Source organism: Cheilinus undulatus, linkage group 5, assembly GCF_018320785.1.
Source record: "Cheilinus undulatus linkage group 5, ASM1832078v1, whole genome shotgun sequence".
Classification (NCBI taxonomy): domain Eukaryota; kingdom Metazoa; phylum Chordata; class Actinopteri; order Labriformes; family Labridae; genus Cheilinus; species Cheilinus undulatus.
This window is the reverse complement of record NC_054869.1, coordinates 8,672,621-8,688,759: the sequence shown is the minus strand read 5'-3', so window position 1 is coordinate 8,688,759 and position 16,139 is coordinate 8,672,621. Positions and strand designations below refer to the sequence as shown.

Here is a 16,139-nt window from a genome sequence, read left to right as displayed (position 1 = left end):
GTAAACATGATAATAACAGCCACACTTTGGGGTCAGTCATCCGCCACTGATGTCTCTGAATAGTGGGTTGTATTTTGGATTCAGCAGCAAAATTCAGAGAGGTTAGGTCAGATGGTGATTACATACAAATACAATACCCATGGAAGAAAGGGAGAAAAAAATGAAGAAGAGAAAGTAGATGAAAAATGATTGTGGCTCCAGCAGAAGGCAACATTACTAAAACCTCATCCATTCCAAAGCCTGTCCATCCATGCATCCATCCATCCACCCATCCATCCATCCATCCATCCATCCATCCATCCACCCATCCATCCATCCATCCATCCATCCAACCATCAATCCATTCATCATTCAACCACCTGTCCATCCAACCATCCATCCATCCATCCATCCATCCATCTATGCATCCATCCAACCATCTGTACATTCATCATCCAACCACCTGTCCAACCAACTACCTGTCAATCCATCCATCCATCCATCCATCCATCATCCATCCATCATCCATCCATCCATCCATCCAGCATCATCCAACCACCTGTCCAACCAACTACCTGTCCATCCATCCATCCATCCATCCATCCATCCATCCATCTATCAATCCATCCATCCATCCATCCATCCATCCAACATCAATCCATTCATCATCCAACCACCTGTCCAACCAGCTACCTTTCCATCCATCCATGCATCTATCCACCCACCTTTCCATCCATCCATCCATCCATCCATTGCAGCTGTTATTTGAACCAAACATTGAAAAGTTCTGCTCTTAGTCAAAAACATTGGCATATCATAAACATTAAAACCTTTGCTGAACCAAAAATGCAAAAAGTGCCTCCATTTGCACAAACTGGAACAGAATGAGCTGACACCTTTTAAAGGTCCTACACAAACCACCTCAGACAGCAGCAAGAAATAAAAAGTTAACACTAACCACAGCATCAGAAATGTTCGATAGCACCTGAAAAATTTCTACTTGAAACTTGAAAAGCAAAAAAAACTCAATAAAAGGATATCTTGTCTTACTACAGTGACCTGATCCCCCCTGATAGAAAACTGAATTTGTGTCAAAAACTTCTATTTAAAACCAATGAAACCAAAAAGAATCTAACAACAAAACAGATTGACACGTTCTATTTTCCAAACGACAAAAAAGATCAATCATGAGACAGCTCTAAATGGGATAAAACTCCACATGACAGCCTTTAGCTCACTGCTCACAAAAAGCAGTGAGGATTTGAAGAGAATGATTTTCTTCAGTGCTGAACACTGAGATGTGGTTTGATGGTGCACTGATAGAGGAGACTGAAGTGATGACAACCTCAGCAGTGAGGTTCAAAGTCACTGCTGACAAAGGAGTAAGTAAAGTCACATCTGACATAGAGTGCAAGGCTTCTTTTACTAAAAAAAGTTTCCTTTTCCGGCTCTAAAAGATGTGTGGACCAGCTGTCTGATGGATTCAGAGTGTTTTCAAGGAGAAAAATTGTCCATAAGTTAAAGAGAGGTTGATGAAATAAATTAGAGGTGAGCAGCTAATCTGCTTCTTTGCCCTCATGTTCAACACCAGCAGAAATCATTTCATAATTTATAACTCTCGATTAAAGTTGGACTGACCATTTTGTTCTTCTTTGAGTACGTCTTCTTCAGCAGCCGCTCGTTCATCCTCTCCTGCTCCCGCTGGGCGTGATGAAGGAAGCCGTTCTCCAGAGGATCCACCACCGGTTGTACATTCTCCTCCTCCTCAGCCACTTCCCCGTCTTCCTTCTGCCGCTTTGCCACCTTTTTCTCCTTCCACCGCTCCTTCTTCTCCTGCGTCTTCACAGCAGCCGTCTTCTTCTGCAAGGAGAAGAAGATAGCACTTTAAAAACAAGACTCTTAAATCTGAGAATCTGTAAGTGTAAGGCAAGGTCTACATGGAAAAATACAGTAAAATAATAAGTGAAGTGTTTAACTGGTACAGAAAATCTGTCTCTTTATTAGGTCTTTCACCACATTCAAAGTCAATATCAGGAACCAAGTAGGTAAACCTCACCTAAGCAGGGTTAAGTGCCACATATATCTTTGCACACAAAGCCTACACTTTTTTATTTTCAAAACTGACAAAACTGACTCTTGATAAGAAAAAAAAAAAAAAATCTGCTCTCACAGCCAGTGACACAGATTCCACTCAATGCCTCACTGACAAAAGAGATTATCTGCCTTTAGTGTCTGAAGGATTTTCTTAAAATCCTTGAAACAATTGTACACCAGGTGAAGACAAGTCTGCAAAAAAGTGACACTTCATGCTGCTTTCAAACAGGAACAAAGCAGACAGATATGTGGATAGAAAGACTGAGAGGCGGGAGACGAATGTGTAAAAGAATGGAGGGAGGGTGTGCCACAGCTGGCAAACAGTCAAGCGTGCGGCCCCTTTCACTGCCGGCTTACACAAAGCGAGCAAACACTCGAGCAGAGAGCAGCGACACTCACTCTCTCTCTCTCTAAAGTCATCTTTAATCCTGTCAACAGCAGAACAATGCCTTACTGGAGCCCATAATCACTTTATGGCTCAGATATAATGAGCTTATGATATGAAGTGCTGCTTTAACACACACAGGAGAAAATACAGTGGCACTACACTTATACTATGACCAAGCAATTTCCCCCTCTAAGTAATCGCTCCCTCTATGCTTCTGTTACGTGGCTGTTTGTTTATAGGAGTTTAAATACCATTTATCACTTTATCCTTTTCTCTCTGACCCATATTTCACACACAGACTGATGTGGTAGCATGGTGTCGATGCTTTACTAACACTTGTATTGGTGTTTTCTTCACTTCAGCACACACAACACAGTTTCAGAGCTTTTCAACAACATTTTTTTTTTTTTTCCACGTGGTTATGATAGTTGACTTCAGTATCTTGGTAGTGTCTAAGATTTCTTATAAATAGCTTTGGGGGCTTAATATGTTGCTTTTCCAGGGCTGGGCTGGGCAAAAAATTGGCCCCAGTGTTTTTGGCTCAAAAAGGCCTCTCAAAGCAGGTGGAGTATGATATAGCCATAAACACTGTTCCTTTTCCCCCCTTAATACATAGAGCTACCAATCGTTTCCCCCCAAATTTAGCTCAAAGGTAAGTGGCATTGGTTCATTAAATGCTGTGTTGTCATTTGTTTTAACTTTGTCTCTGAGCTCAAAGACAGGACTGTTGCAAGGTACAGACGTGGAGAAGGCTAGGAAAAAAGTTCTGTTGCACTGAAGGTTCCCAAGACCACAGTGGCCTCTAAAATTCTCAATGGAAAGGTCACCAGGCCAAACTGAGCAATTGGTGGAAAAGGTATTAGTAAGAGAGGTGACCAAGAACCTGATGGTGACTTCCACTGAGCTCCAGAGATCCTGTTTGGAGATGAGACAAAAGCTCCAGAAGGACAGCCATCAGAGTGGCGAGAGAAGCCTCCCCTCAGTGCATAACACATAAAAGTCCGCTTAAGAGTTTGCAAAACAGTCCATGTGATTGGGCCAATGGGTTGCTGTCCCTGCTCTATGGGCTAGTGCTCAGTAAAAAAAAACAAAAAACAAAAAAAACAATCAAACCAGGGTGCATTGGCCCACCAGGAAAATGCCTAGTATGCTAAATTGCAAGTCCAGCTTTTCTTATCGCCAGATATCGCCAAGAAATCAAACAGCATATATATATATATAGCTCATGATAGTGAAAGTAGTGATATCTCATTCAAATGATAGTGAATGTAAGTCAAGGCTATTGGTTTGGTGAATAAAAGGCAAAGAAGGGAAGACAGGGAAAAAAGAACTACATCAATGGAGTCCATTTACCATTTAATAGCTCTATTCTGACTATTGTCCTTTTATACTCTTGCTGCACACTAAGACCTAATATTCATGTTCCCACATTTAATAGACTATACAGTGTTTGAACCACTTGACATGACCAGAAGAGGGCTTGTTTTGAGCTGGTTTTTTTTCTTTTCTATGAAGAGAGTTATAGTGCACAAGATCAAAGTTCAGTCGGTTTCAAGGCCAACGCCAACGCCATGGTAAACAACACCATGAAGCAAACAGCCCATCAGTCTGAGTTCTAGCAACCTTTCTTCATGACTTTATGCTACAAGACTGGCAGGAAGACAACAGCCTGAACATTAAACACTGACTTAGCTGTGGATTCCCTTAAACTGTACATCTAACAATAAAGAACATGCAGTGGTGGCAAAACATTCTGAAACATGGTGTTCTGCTCAATGTAGAATGGACAAAAACAGGAAGAAAACAGACTAATTCCCATGAGGGATATTTGGACTCAACAGAGATCCATAATGTTTACTAAAGACATAGTGGACTGTGGACATTAAAAAGGCCTTAAATTGAGATTCTTGACATTGATATGGATCTGATTTCATTACACAAAGCAGAGCTTGGAAGTCGATATCAGTCCAGCTCATCATTGATGGATGTGAAACTGAATCAACGTCAAAGTTTTAGTTTCCTCCATATTTCACTTGCTTCTTTTTGTGTTAGAGTCTCTGGAAAAAGATCCCTCTGAGGTTGTTAAATCGTAAAAATCAGGGTGTACCTTAAAATCCCATCAATTTACTCAACTATTTTTAGGTTAGCGCCATTATATCATCTGTTAAACTGTCATTTCCTCTGGTTTATTTTCAATGTAAACAATACACACAGTACAGCTTTACACTTTACATTATGTTGGTTTGCTCTCTTTGCTTTAGATGCCTCACCTTAGATATGTTTAATGCTTTTCTGGTCCTCTGACTACTCAGAGGGCCTATTAGACTTAATTCATTGATGGTAAAGGCTTAGTGTCCAACCAACAACTCTCCATTCAGCCAGTACTACTATACCAGAAGATCAGAGCACATCTGGCTGCAGACAGCTGATCTCAGACACCACCTTTTGCAGAGCATTACTGTGAGACACCTCTTGAGTCAGGACGGAAAGACATGTTTCAACTTTTTAAGTATAATTGGATTTAACTTTTGGTCAGGGTTAGGGTTAGGTTATGTAAGCTACGTAGGTAACATAGCTGAAGCTAGCCAAGCTATGTTAGCTAGGTTAGCTTATGCAACTTTTGTTCGCTACATAGCTACATTACCTATGTAGCTATTGTTGCTACATTAGCATGAGCTAAGTTTGCTTGAGCTAACGTTGATCAAACTTTTGCAATGAAAATATTAACAAAATACAACAGTTATACAAACAATACAATTACACGATGCATGTTGCTAAAGCTAAAGGTAATGTAGTAATGTAGCTACGTGTAATGTTAGCTATGTAGCAAGCCTAGCTATGTTAGCTTGCAAAGCTAATGTAAGCGACTGTTCATGCAACTACATTATAAACGGGTCCATACATAATAGAATCCAGAATTAAACTTCTGATCTTTTTTCTGTTTCATTTATTACATTTTTTATCCAGTATGTGTTTGAAATGTGTTTTTCATGAATGTAACTGCCAGACTCTGTGCCAGCTTTATATGTAAATAAAGCACACTTCGAATATAAAGTCTTTAATGAGAAATATGTTGTAGTGACGAATTATGACAGTTCGGTCCTGACAGAGGTGTTGTCCAACAGTAGTGGTCTCCACGAGGGGGCATCTGAGAGCTCTGGTCTGCAGCCAGACCCCTTGCAAGCACGTTGGGATTTGTTGTCTTGCATTCCACATGTGATTGCAGGACCTGGAAATCAATTCCTCAACCTTTCAGTTGTGAGACGACCGACACCACCTCTGATCCACAGACGCTCCTTAAGAAATTATGCCGCTCTCTGTTGGCAACTAGATGTCAAATAACATCCATTAAAAGTTCTTCCCTTGGTTTCTGTTTAAAAATAAATGTAAGTATCTAGAATCATACAAAGCTCTGCTAGCCTTTTATTGGAACTTCTAAAACAAAGAATGGACTCGGTATTATGAACAGAACCAAAGTTAAGGAGCATTAACTGGAACAGCAGCACACTTACTCGCCTGCCTTTTTGTACATCTTGTGATTGAATTGTGTTGTTGTCCACAGTTTCCTTTAAATCTTTATTACCAGATTTCTTTAGGCTCGAGTGGACCCAGTGACTCGGTGCTGCTCGGTTAAGATCCCTCTGTGTTTCAACAACAGAGAATGACACACCGCTGTTTGAAGCTGCGTGTAGTTCACGGCTGAAGGCTGCTAGTTCACGTTTCAACATCTGTTCACAGCCTGCAGCCCCCGGCCTGACTGCAGTCAGCTCAGCGCTCCATATGAATAATCAAATTATTGGCTCCAAGGGTGGGAGGTTAGCAGATGGCTAGCACATTAGCCCCATAACTGCTAATGAATGACACCTTCCATGACAAAAAGGTGTGCATGTGTGGAGAAATGTATAAACGGCCTTGGAAAGTTGGAAGGGTTCCATGACATAAAGACTCTCTGTCCAGGCAACAAGTCCAAGACCTTTAATTTAACATGGAACATGTTTAGAGCTAAATAGTTTCCTTTCATAGCTTTTAGCACTGAAAACACCCACCTACTAAAAACTGAATGATATATTTTTGTTGATTTTGGAAGAAACAACAGTTTCATTGTGTGCAAAAGTACATCAACAGAGAAGATTCAAACACAACATGGAGTTTTAAACCGGCCTTGATCTGAGTCTATCATGAAGTGATGACAAAAACACCTTCAACATGTGAATCTGAACTAAATATACCTTATATAAGAGCCGATTTACGGCCTTTTATGAAGCCTGAGTAGTGGCAATACAGCTAATAATGGCAAAAATGAGTGGAACTGCTTAAACTTTGTTCAAAGACACCTTAAAACTAACTTTCAAAGCAGCAGCTACTCTTTGATACTGCGTGTTCAAAGAGCATGAAAAAAGCTTGCTTCATGAACCCAGCTCACGGCCCGACACCACTTTGACAAGAGGATTTAATGTCATCAACACGTACGTCACACATCAGGTCAAGCAGCTCTTCTCACCTTACAAGGCAACACATTAATTTCTCATGAGACACCAGCTGGTATTAGCAGGCCACTTGACTTGTCATGCAATTCATTACCCAGAGAGCCATCTCTAAAGAGCTGTTAGAGAACAAAGCAGCTGCAGGCTGACAACAAAGGAAGCTGAGAGGAAGACCAGAGGTTTTCCCTCTATCAGACAGAGCTGAGGCTGCAGTATGAATGTCTATCCATTACAGTTAGACGTCCTGTCTCCTTTATTATTAACTGTGATGTGACTGTCTGACCAAATGAACAGGGAATGGAGAAATGAGGAGATTTGTCAAGCAATCTGGGTTATATGGCTGATTATTTGACAGTTTTGAAGAGAAAATTAAATTTATCTTTGTTTGTAAAGAGTAGGGCTGTGTATCTTCACTAGTCTCATGATTTGATTCAATTATAATTATCCTGTCATTGATTAGATTCACTCTGATTCTGTTTCATGGTGCATCATGGTGGAATGCATTCTCAATGTTCCGTTACTGCATACAGCTACATTTTCATCAATAAAGACAAGCAGTCAGATAAATATGACATCTCTCTCTTTTATGACAGCTGCAGGAACAAATGCTAGCTTCAAGAGGAAAAAAGTGAAAGGTTATGATTTATGGTTTGAAATAGGGCTGAACAATTTGGGGAAATAATCTCATTGTGATTTTTCCCCCCAGATTATTGGGATTGTGATTTGATGTGCAATTATTCCCTGAGTTACTCATCTAATGTATTTTCCAACAAACAAGCAACAAATCATTTAACCAACACAATATTAGATTAAAATAGGGCTGAACAATTTGAAAAAATATCTATTGCAAATTAGATAAGAATTATTGTATTGAAGGGAATGGAAATTTTTATGTCATCCTCATATTTAATCAGAAAAAAAAAATTAAAAATAAAGAAAGTAGCATTTTTGTTGACTATTCGAAGAAAAATGTCTCTTGAATGAAGGCATGAAATGTAATGCGTAACATCTCTGCTGCAAAAAAAGTCTTAAACCAGTATCTTGACTCAAATTTCAGGTTAAAGAAATATTGGAACTAATGCAATTTGAAAATTGCAGCAGGCTATTTTGCAATTTAATCTAATTTTCCATGAATTTCCCAGCCCTAATTCAAAAGTTATTCAACTTTTATAAGCTGTGGGAGAAGGTCTTAAATCACTTCAAAAACTCCTTGACAAAGTTCTGTATTTTCTTTCAAAATTAAAGCTTTATCTTATTTAATTCCAGAGGTATTGACCATTTCTCAATTTATTTATTTTTTGCAGTAACTGTATTATTATTATTATTATTATTTTTAGGCAGCTATACTGCTTTATTTCAAAATAGAATTCCTCCAATTCAAAAGAAGAAGTAGATCTTGTATTTTTATTTATTTATTATTTTGCACTTGATTATTTGCACTGGATTTGGTTCAAATTCGTAAAGAATGTTCATGTGATTCTGCAAAATAATAGAGGATAACTGTGGAGCAGAGGTTATTTCTTTGACTATAAACGCGACACTAAAATTTATAATCATTGCATCTCTACTGAAAAGGTAATTTCGGGGATAAACAGCACTATTTTTTTCCACTTAAAGCACTGGTTTATTCCTGGTGGTTCTAGTGTTAAACCATTTTAATAAGTTGACAGCCCTACTTTAGACTCAAAGTGATGGACTTTTGTCGGCTAAACTAATGTTTCTGTGACTTAAAAAAAGGTTAAAAATGACTAAAATACGACTTAAACTATGAACATTTTCATCAAAAGACTAAGACAGAATCTGAGAAAGCTGCAAAATCAACACTGTCAAATTAACTGATGGTTAACAGTATGTTAACTGTGAGCGACAGCATTTTGTCTCCAGCTTCGTTCAACACCAGCATGATTTCCTGCCTGCTAATGTCTGCTGAAGCTCTTACATAAGAAAACCACTAAAATGTGTTTACATGGGCTGACAAAGGCCATTGGCTTTGTTAAACTGCTTTTATTTGTCTCTCATGTGTAATGAAACTGGAGTGTTTGTCCTCAGTGTTCCTTAAAGGCAGCGATAAAAGTGTTAGCTAGTGACCTCATTTCAGGACTACACTGCACTGATCTCACCTTAAACCAACACAAGAAGCTCTTACAGTGAAAACTGTATATATTTGCTGTCCTACTGTGACCCCGTCTTTAAACTGTAATAGAAAGCAGTACTCAGACTACAAAGGCTAGTGCCTCTATGCTTTAGTGGTGCATATGCCAGGAGTCTTACAGTCATTAATAGTAACATGTAAGCTTGAGCATCAAAGCGGTATAAGTCTTTGTTTGAAACATTTGCACCTGCTCTCGTTGCTGCTTCATGTTCTATCAGTAATAAACAGATTTCAATTGTCTATCTGTGTCATTTTCATTTATTCACAGTCCTCCACTGACAAGAGATCTATAATAGCTGCAGGAAAAGAAGGGTAATCCATCACTGTGTGTCTGCCAGCAACAGCTTAGTTGTGATGGAATTTCCATACGCCAAAGGCTTGAGGAGGGGTTTTTCCTTTCATGAAACGGTTACTGAATTATTACAACACATAATAGAGCAGTCTTATCACACTCTGCATTAATAAAAACTCATTTACAAATGAAAAGAGCAAAAATAGTGATGCAAATAGTTGCAAAGAAATGCTCTGCTGCCGGTAGAAAAGGTACATTCAGTCGAGAGTCAGTCAAGGATAAAGCCTTGAAAACGGGAACGCTGCGATGTTATCTCTCCATCCTAAAGGCCACTGAAACATGCTTTGTCACAAAACATAGCTTTCAACCTTTCTTTAAGAACTGAGGTGTCTTTTTGGTCCAAATTGAGAGATTTTACCCTGCTGAGCCTGGAGAGAAAAAAAGTGACCAAAAAATGAAGAAGTGGCTTAGGATGTGATGAGCCGCAGGGAGGAGATGACAGAAGAGAGGGGAAGAGGAGGGGATAAGGAGGATGGACGGAGAAACAGAGATAGTGTAAGTGAGTGGAGGGGGGGTGCAGCCTGGAACAGGAGAGATCGCTCGACTGGTTTGACCCGACAATGTTACCCTGGCAACAGTATGGGAGAGCTTTGTTGCTGTTCCAGGCTGCATGGGGACTGGAGCATGTGTGCTAAGAGTGCATAAAATCCAACACAGGTTTCCTCGCCGGCAACAATAAAGAGCATGGCTTTACGTGGTTATGCTGGGGCCTTGAGAACCAGCGTGGAAGCACATTGAGCTCCCAGAGGAAGCTTTATGCATTCTGCTCAGAGGAATGTCAGCAGCCCTGGAGCTGCTTGCAAAGGGTAAGGGGGTCTTCATGAGGCATGCATAAACCAGAAGGCAAAGGAGCCTCACAAATGGAGCCTGGTGTGCAGGGAAATGCACAGGGTGTGTAAAGAGACACTGTGGTGTCTAATGCATATCATCACGCTCTCTCTCCCCCTGCACTCTCTTCTTTCTGGGCAATAATTATTTAGGAACAAAGAGCTCTGCAGGGGACACCTCCGGATACATGGAGCAGTGCCACAAAGAGATTACAAAGCCCTCTTTTATCACAACTGGTGCTGTATCAAAACTGTTGATTTAATCCTGCAGGACTAAAGTTAAAGTTCCATTGCAGGTGTAGTAGATGCTATGAGAGCAAGGCTTGGTATCTGTAAACAACACCTACTCTGGCAATGAATGGTTTTATTTTAGTAAGAGGGTGAGAGCTGCACAGGGGTCAAAATATCTTAAAACACTAACTCTCTTCAGGATAAGAGGACAAGCTTAAAGCAGCAAAAAATGAAAGACAAAGAGAGTCCATGGTAGAAATAGATGTCAAAACAGAAAACCCTCGGCACTCTGATGTGATAAAAATGATGTGTCATGTGATGAGTCACATGACAAAGGTCACATCAACACTGCAAAAACACTTTAAGAAGAATCACAACTGTAGACATTCTCATAAAACAAACAAATAAATCTTACTGTTGGAAAGCCTGTTTATTACCCTTTTAAATGGTGCCACATTTTTAAGGAGCATGCATTTGTGGGATGAGCAGCAGAGCTGAGTATGTAGGTTGTACCCATGAAAAATTTACCAAATCTCCTCTGTCAATGCCAAACAGCTTATCCTGCCACTGACTCTTGTTTAGTGTTTGATGGACTGAATGATTGAAGTCTGAAGAAACAAGACATATCGGAAATTCAAAAATGTATTCATTTAACAAACAGGAGCCTCAGTAGCGTGTTGAAGAACCATACACAGCTACAACAGCCTGGCACCTCCTCCTCATGCTGGTCACCAGCCTGGTCACACACTGCTGTGGGATGGCATCCCATTCTTCAACCAGCATTTGTTGCAAGTCAGCCAACGTGGTTGTGTTGGTCACTCTGGCAAGAACAGCACACTCAAGCTGATCCCACAAGTGTTCAGTGGGGTTGAAGTCAGGACTGCTGGCAGGCTATTCCATCCTCTCCACTCCCAAATTCTGGAGGTAGTCTGATAAACCCCACTCTGTGGGGGAGTGAGCGCCATCATTTTGAAGGACAGAGTTCAACCCAGGACTGCACACTACCTCCATTAAAAGATGTCACTATACTGGTAAGCATAGTGTTCTATACGTCTTCTCTACACTTAGACCCTATGGTCCAAAAGCTGTAGGCAGATTCTGGACTCATCACTGAACATAATGTTCCTCCACATGTTCAGGTGTTGCAGACACCAGTGCAAACAGGCCTGATGATGAAGGGCAGTCATGGCAGGCTTATGAGACTGGAGACTGACTGTGTGCAGTCTCTTCCAGATTACCTGGGCAGAGAGCCATGACCATATCATCAGCAAACATTGGCTGTGAATCTGCAGAAGACAGCCTACAGTTCCTAAAAGCTGACAGGGTGAGCAAACAGTCATCTTGGGGTGTCCTCCTTGAAACCCCCTTTTCACAGTCTGTCTCTGACATTCCCCCTTATATGGAACTTGGCCTTCAGTTTGGAGATGGTACTAGGGCTCACTCTGCATAATGCTGCAGCTTGGTTTTGTGGAACATTAACTTGGAGTTGCCCTGTTGCATGGGCCCTAACCAAAGTCAGTCAAATGTGGCATGCCAATTCTTGGGGCAGACAGCGACTGACCACAGTAGCAGGGCCCATGCTCACAGGAGGGGGTACCAGAAGCTCAAAACAAGAGTCAAAAGCAACAGCAAAATAAGCTGTTTGGCATTGGAAGAGAAGATTTGGCCATTTTTTTCTCAAAACTGCTGCTCATTCCACAAATGCATGTTTCTTACACAATTGGCACCATCTAAAAGGGAAATAAACAGGCTTTCCAACAGCATAAGATTGATTGCCAAGATGCATTGTTATAACAAATGCCAAACATAAATTTACATAGATTTGTGATAAGTTTAGATTAAAAAGGCTAGTGAGAGTAGTCACAACAAAAAATCAAAATAGAAGTAAATAGTGACATCATCTGACTGCAATATCAATTAGCCTAAGTGCATTGTAATGAAAATATTAAACATTAACATTAAAGTATGTTAATTCTGCATGTTTTTTAGTATTTTAGTATTGATCAGAAATATTGGGCTTAATTATCTCCAGTTTCAGTTTATCTCAAGTTTCTTGTTATTGCCTGTGACAAACAACTTATCCCTTAAAGTGAAGAAAATCTGTTGCAAATGTTAACTTAAAAATTTCTGTTTTACAAAGTGCATTAAATTCACACAGGAAAGAATATTTTGAGAAAGGGATGGATGCTCATTTCTTCTTATAATAGAGAGACTAGAGCACTAAAAGACATCCGTGCAAGCTCACAAGCAGCAACGCAGATCCTGTTATTGGTTGCACACATTTCCTCTGACAGACAGTTGGTTATGGCAGCTTGCCCATAATTGTAGCAATGTGCCAACAAAGTCTGTTGAAAGGGAGGACTGTGAGCCAGCAAACATGAGCAGGAACAGTGGATGACTTAGTTTATTTTGTAACACAAAGAAGGATTAAAAGAGTGGAAGCAAGTTGAGGATTAAAAGCTCATTTGAGCTCTGCGTTTGAAACCTATATTGATACAGATTGTCCCATCCTGCAAGACACCACCTATCTTGCAGCATCAGCCAATAATAAAAGCTGTTCTATTCTCCAATCAAGTTTTCTTTGAGGAAAGTCGACATTGAAGCATCACACACACCTCTCCCATCTTTGAACCTACTAGACAGCAGGACATCAAGGTCATTCCCTACACCTCCTCAGCCCTGTGTAGCTCCTTTAAAGCAGACTGAGGTGTGTTTATGTACATTTACTGCTTAGTTGTTGGACAGATTCTGTATGCATTACTGCAGCTCTTTGCATGTCAGAAAAATCACTCCAACTTGTCATGATTTTGTCTGGATTGATTTAATCATGTAGCGCTTGCAAAGCTTTAAAGTCTGCACATGTGAAGCACGGCAGAGACAGCCCAGCATACACCTTCCATCTAAAGCTGCTGTCAGCTACATCAAACACACCTTTGATTAACTCGGTGCATACACTCATTTACCCAGCCTCCCTGCTTCTCTCAAAGCATGTAATCAGAGGGTTATTGCCTCAAGGAGGAGGAGAAAAGAGAGTGCATTGTGTTGCCAAAGAGGCTTATCAGGCTTAGAACAAGAGAAAGCACACATTTCTGCTGTGATCAATGTTGCATAATTTGCAAGCATGCGGATTAAATGAACTGCATCCTTTTCACCTTTTGTTAATCAGTGTGCTGTATTTCTCCTCTTCATTTGACTTCACAGTGAAAGGACTAATCCTTTCTGAGTGCAAGCTAGTTTTGAGAGGTGCTTCTGTCTTTGTAAAGGATATGGTGGAGGTGTTCATCCTTGACAGCTGCCACACTAACATCCAACTATTTCCACATAGACGTGCTTGGAAATTTTCAGAACATTTCAGGACGACCTGAAATGTTCAGTGAGAAGGCAGCACATCATGAATAAAGACCAATGCATAAGTGGCAGATGAAGCAACAGGGTCTGACGCTATGGGGGAGATTTTGCCTTTATATCAATGCTATATGGAATTCGACACAATCACATCATCAACAAAAGAGTTGCAACATACTGGCAATCAGAAAACATCATTAGGCAGTTTCATCTTGAGCACAGAGATCATTCCTGTCTGGCACTATAGACTCTAAGGTCATGTATTAGTCACAAAAAATAAACATCATCAACCCTGCCTGCTTGTGACTTCAAGAGTGGTACTGTGATGGATGCCACCTTTGCAAGAAGATAGTTTATGAAAGGTCATCTCTGCTGGATATTCCACAGTCAACTTTAAGTGGCATTATTCGAAAATGGAAGCATTCAGGGACAACAGCAACTCAGCCACAAAACGAAGACCATGTAAAATCCCGACTGCTAAGGTGTTAGGTGCGTAAAAGTCACCAACACCCTGCTGATTTCATAGCTGAAGAGTTCTGAAATTCCACATGCATTAATGCAAGCACCAAAACTGCAGCCAGGGTTTCCATGGCCAAGAAGCTGCATGCAAGCCTCACATCATCATGTCTAATGCCGTCAGATGGAAAAGCACACCGACACTGGTCTATGGAAACGTTTTTCTGTGGAGTGGCACTCAACGGTGAGTCTGGGTTTGGCAGATGCCGGAAAACATAACCTGCCTGACTGCATTGTGCCAGGGGGTAACAGTAAGGGCCTGGAGCAAGGCCCCTTATCTCTAGTGAAGGCTGATCTTAATGCGCCAGCATACCAGGACATTCTTGACAATGCTGTGCTTCCAACTTTGTAGCAACAGTTTGGGGAAGGCTCTTTTCTATTCCACCATGACTGCGCCCCAGTGCACAAAGAAAGGACTATAAAGACATGGTTTGATGAGTCCAGTGTGCAAGAGCCTGACTGGCCCACATAGAACCCTGACTTCAACCCCATTGAACACTTTTGGGATGAACAGGAATGGAGATTGTAAGCCAGGGCTTCTCATCCAACATCAGTACCTGACCTCATAAATGCACTTTAGAATGAATGGGCACACATTCCCATAGAAACACAGAGTGGCAAAAGGGGGCCCACTCCATATGAAAGTACATGTATTTGAATACAATGTCATCACAGTCCCTGTTGGTGTAATGGTCAGGTGTCTGAATCCTTTTTTCTATATAGTGTATGTGAATGGGGTTTAACAGGAGCAAACCTGTGAGCTGAACTCCTCCCTTCCTCCCTCTCTGCTTCAAATACTGTTGTTAACTTTGTTGCAGAGCTTGCTTTCTCTATTTTACAGCAGAGCACATTATCCTGAATTAGAACCATGTGGGAATAAGTGTCAGGAGGATTTTAGGTAGATGCAACAACTTGAAAGCAATGAAACTTGTCTGAGCATGGACATTTCTGTGAGCTGTGGTTGTTCAGGATAATGATTCTTGTAAACGATAAACCAAAGACTTTTGTTTTACTGAGATTTTGACATCAACCAAGATCTTAAATTACAAGTTCATAGGCTCTATATTGGCATTAGCTCATCTTACCGTATACTAAAAGCCTCAAAAAGAACCACTTTCCTTCTAGCGATACATAACCTTCAAAAATATTCTAGTTTATTGACACTTTTGTCCCCGGCATGACTCATGCCAGAGCATAAAATCTCTTTCCAGGAGTTTTACACCTCTCAGCTGATTCCTCCTCCACTCTTACTAGATAGGCTCATATAGCCAAGAGGTGCAAAAATGCAATACCTGTGCCAGACCTGGTGTCAGCAGTATATAAGCCAATTTGATGCTCTATAAAATAGGAATATAGAAATGTAGGCGCTACAGTGACACATTTTAACAGCCATATTAAAGCTTTTTTTACAACTTGACATAGTAGCATTGCCTTCAGTGTGACGATACGTCAAAGCTATACAACAAAGGCTGTTAATACCCATGTGTTAAATCAATAATGGCAGGCAGTCATATGTCACTAGAAAACAACTGTCTTAAGAGATGAACAAGTGTTTGTATCGCTAAATTGTATCAGATGTTGAACTAGGAAGACCAGGTCTAGTTTACCACCTAAAAGGTTTACTTTAAAACCAAATGCAAGTTTCCTTCTGGTTTATCAGCTGAAAGAAACTATGGTTAACTCTTGCTTGTCTTTCTAATGATTGAAAATGTCTGAACATTAGATCAGGGAAAGGAAACTAGGACAGGGAGAAAAGGAACTTCAAGTATTC

At 40.5% G+C, this 16,139-nt stretch overlaps 1 protein-coding gene across 11 annotated transcripts in view; it reads right to left on the bottom strand.

Annotated features, from left to right (window-relative positions):
• fbrsl1 (fibrosin-like 1) overlaps positions 1-16,139 on the bottom strand; it is a 482,412-nt gene that overhangs the window by 320,203 nt on the left and 146,070 nt on the right. For all 11 annotated transcript variants that reach the window (XM_041786873.1, XM_041786864.1, XM_041786872.1 and 8 more), the window contains exon 2: positions 1,618-1,839. In XM_041786873.1, coding sequence (XP_041642807.1) covers positions 1,618-1,839 — 222 coding nt within the window. The remainder of the gene's footprint in view (positions 1-1,617; positions 1,840-16,139) is intronic.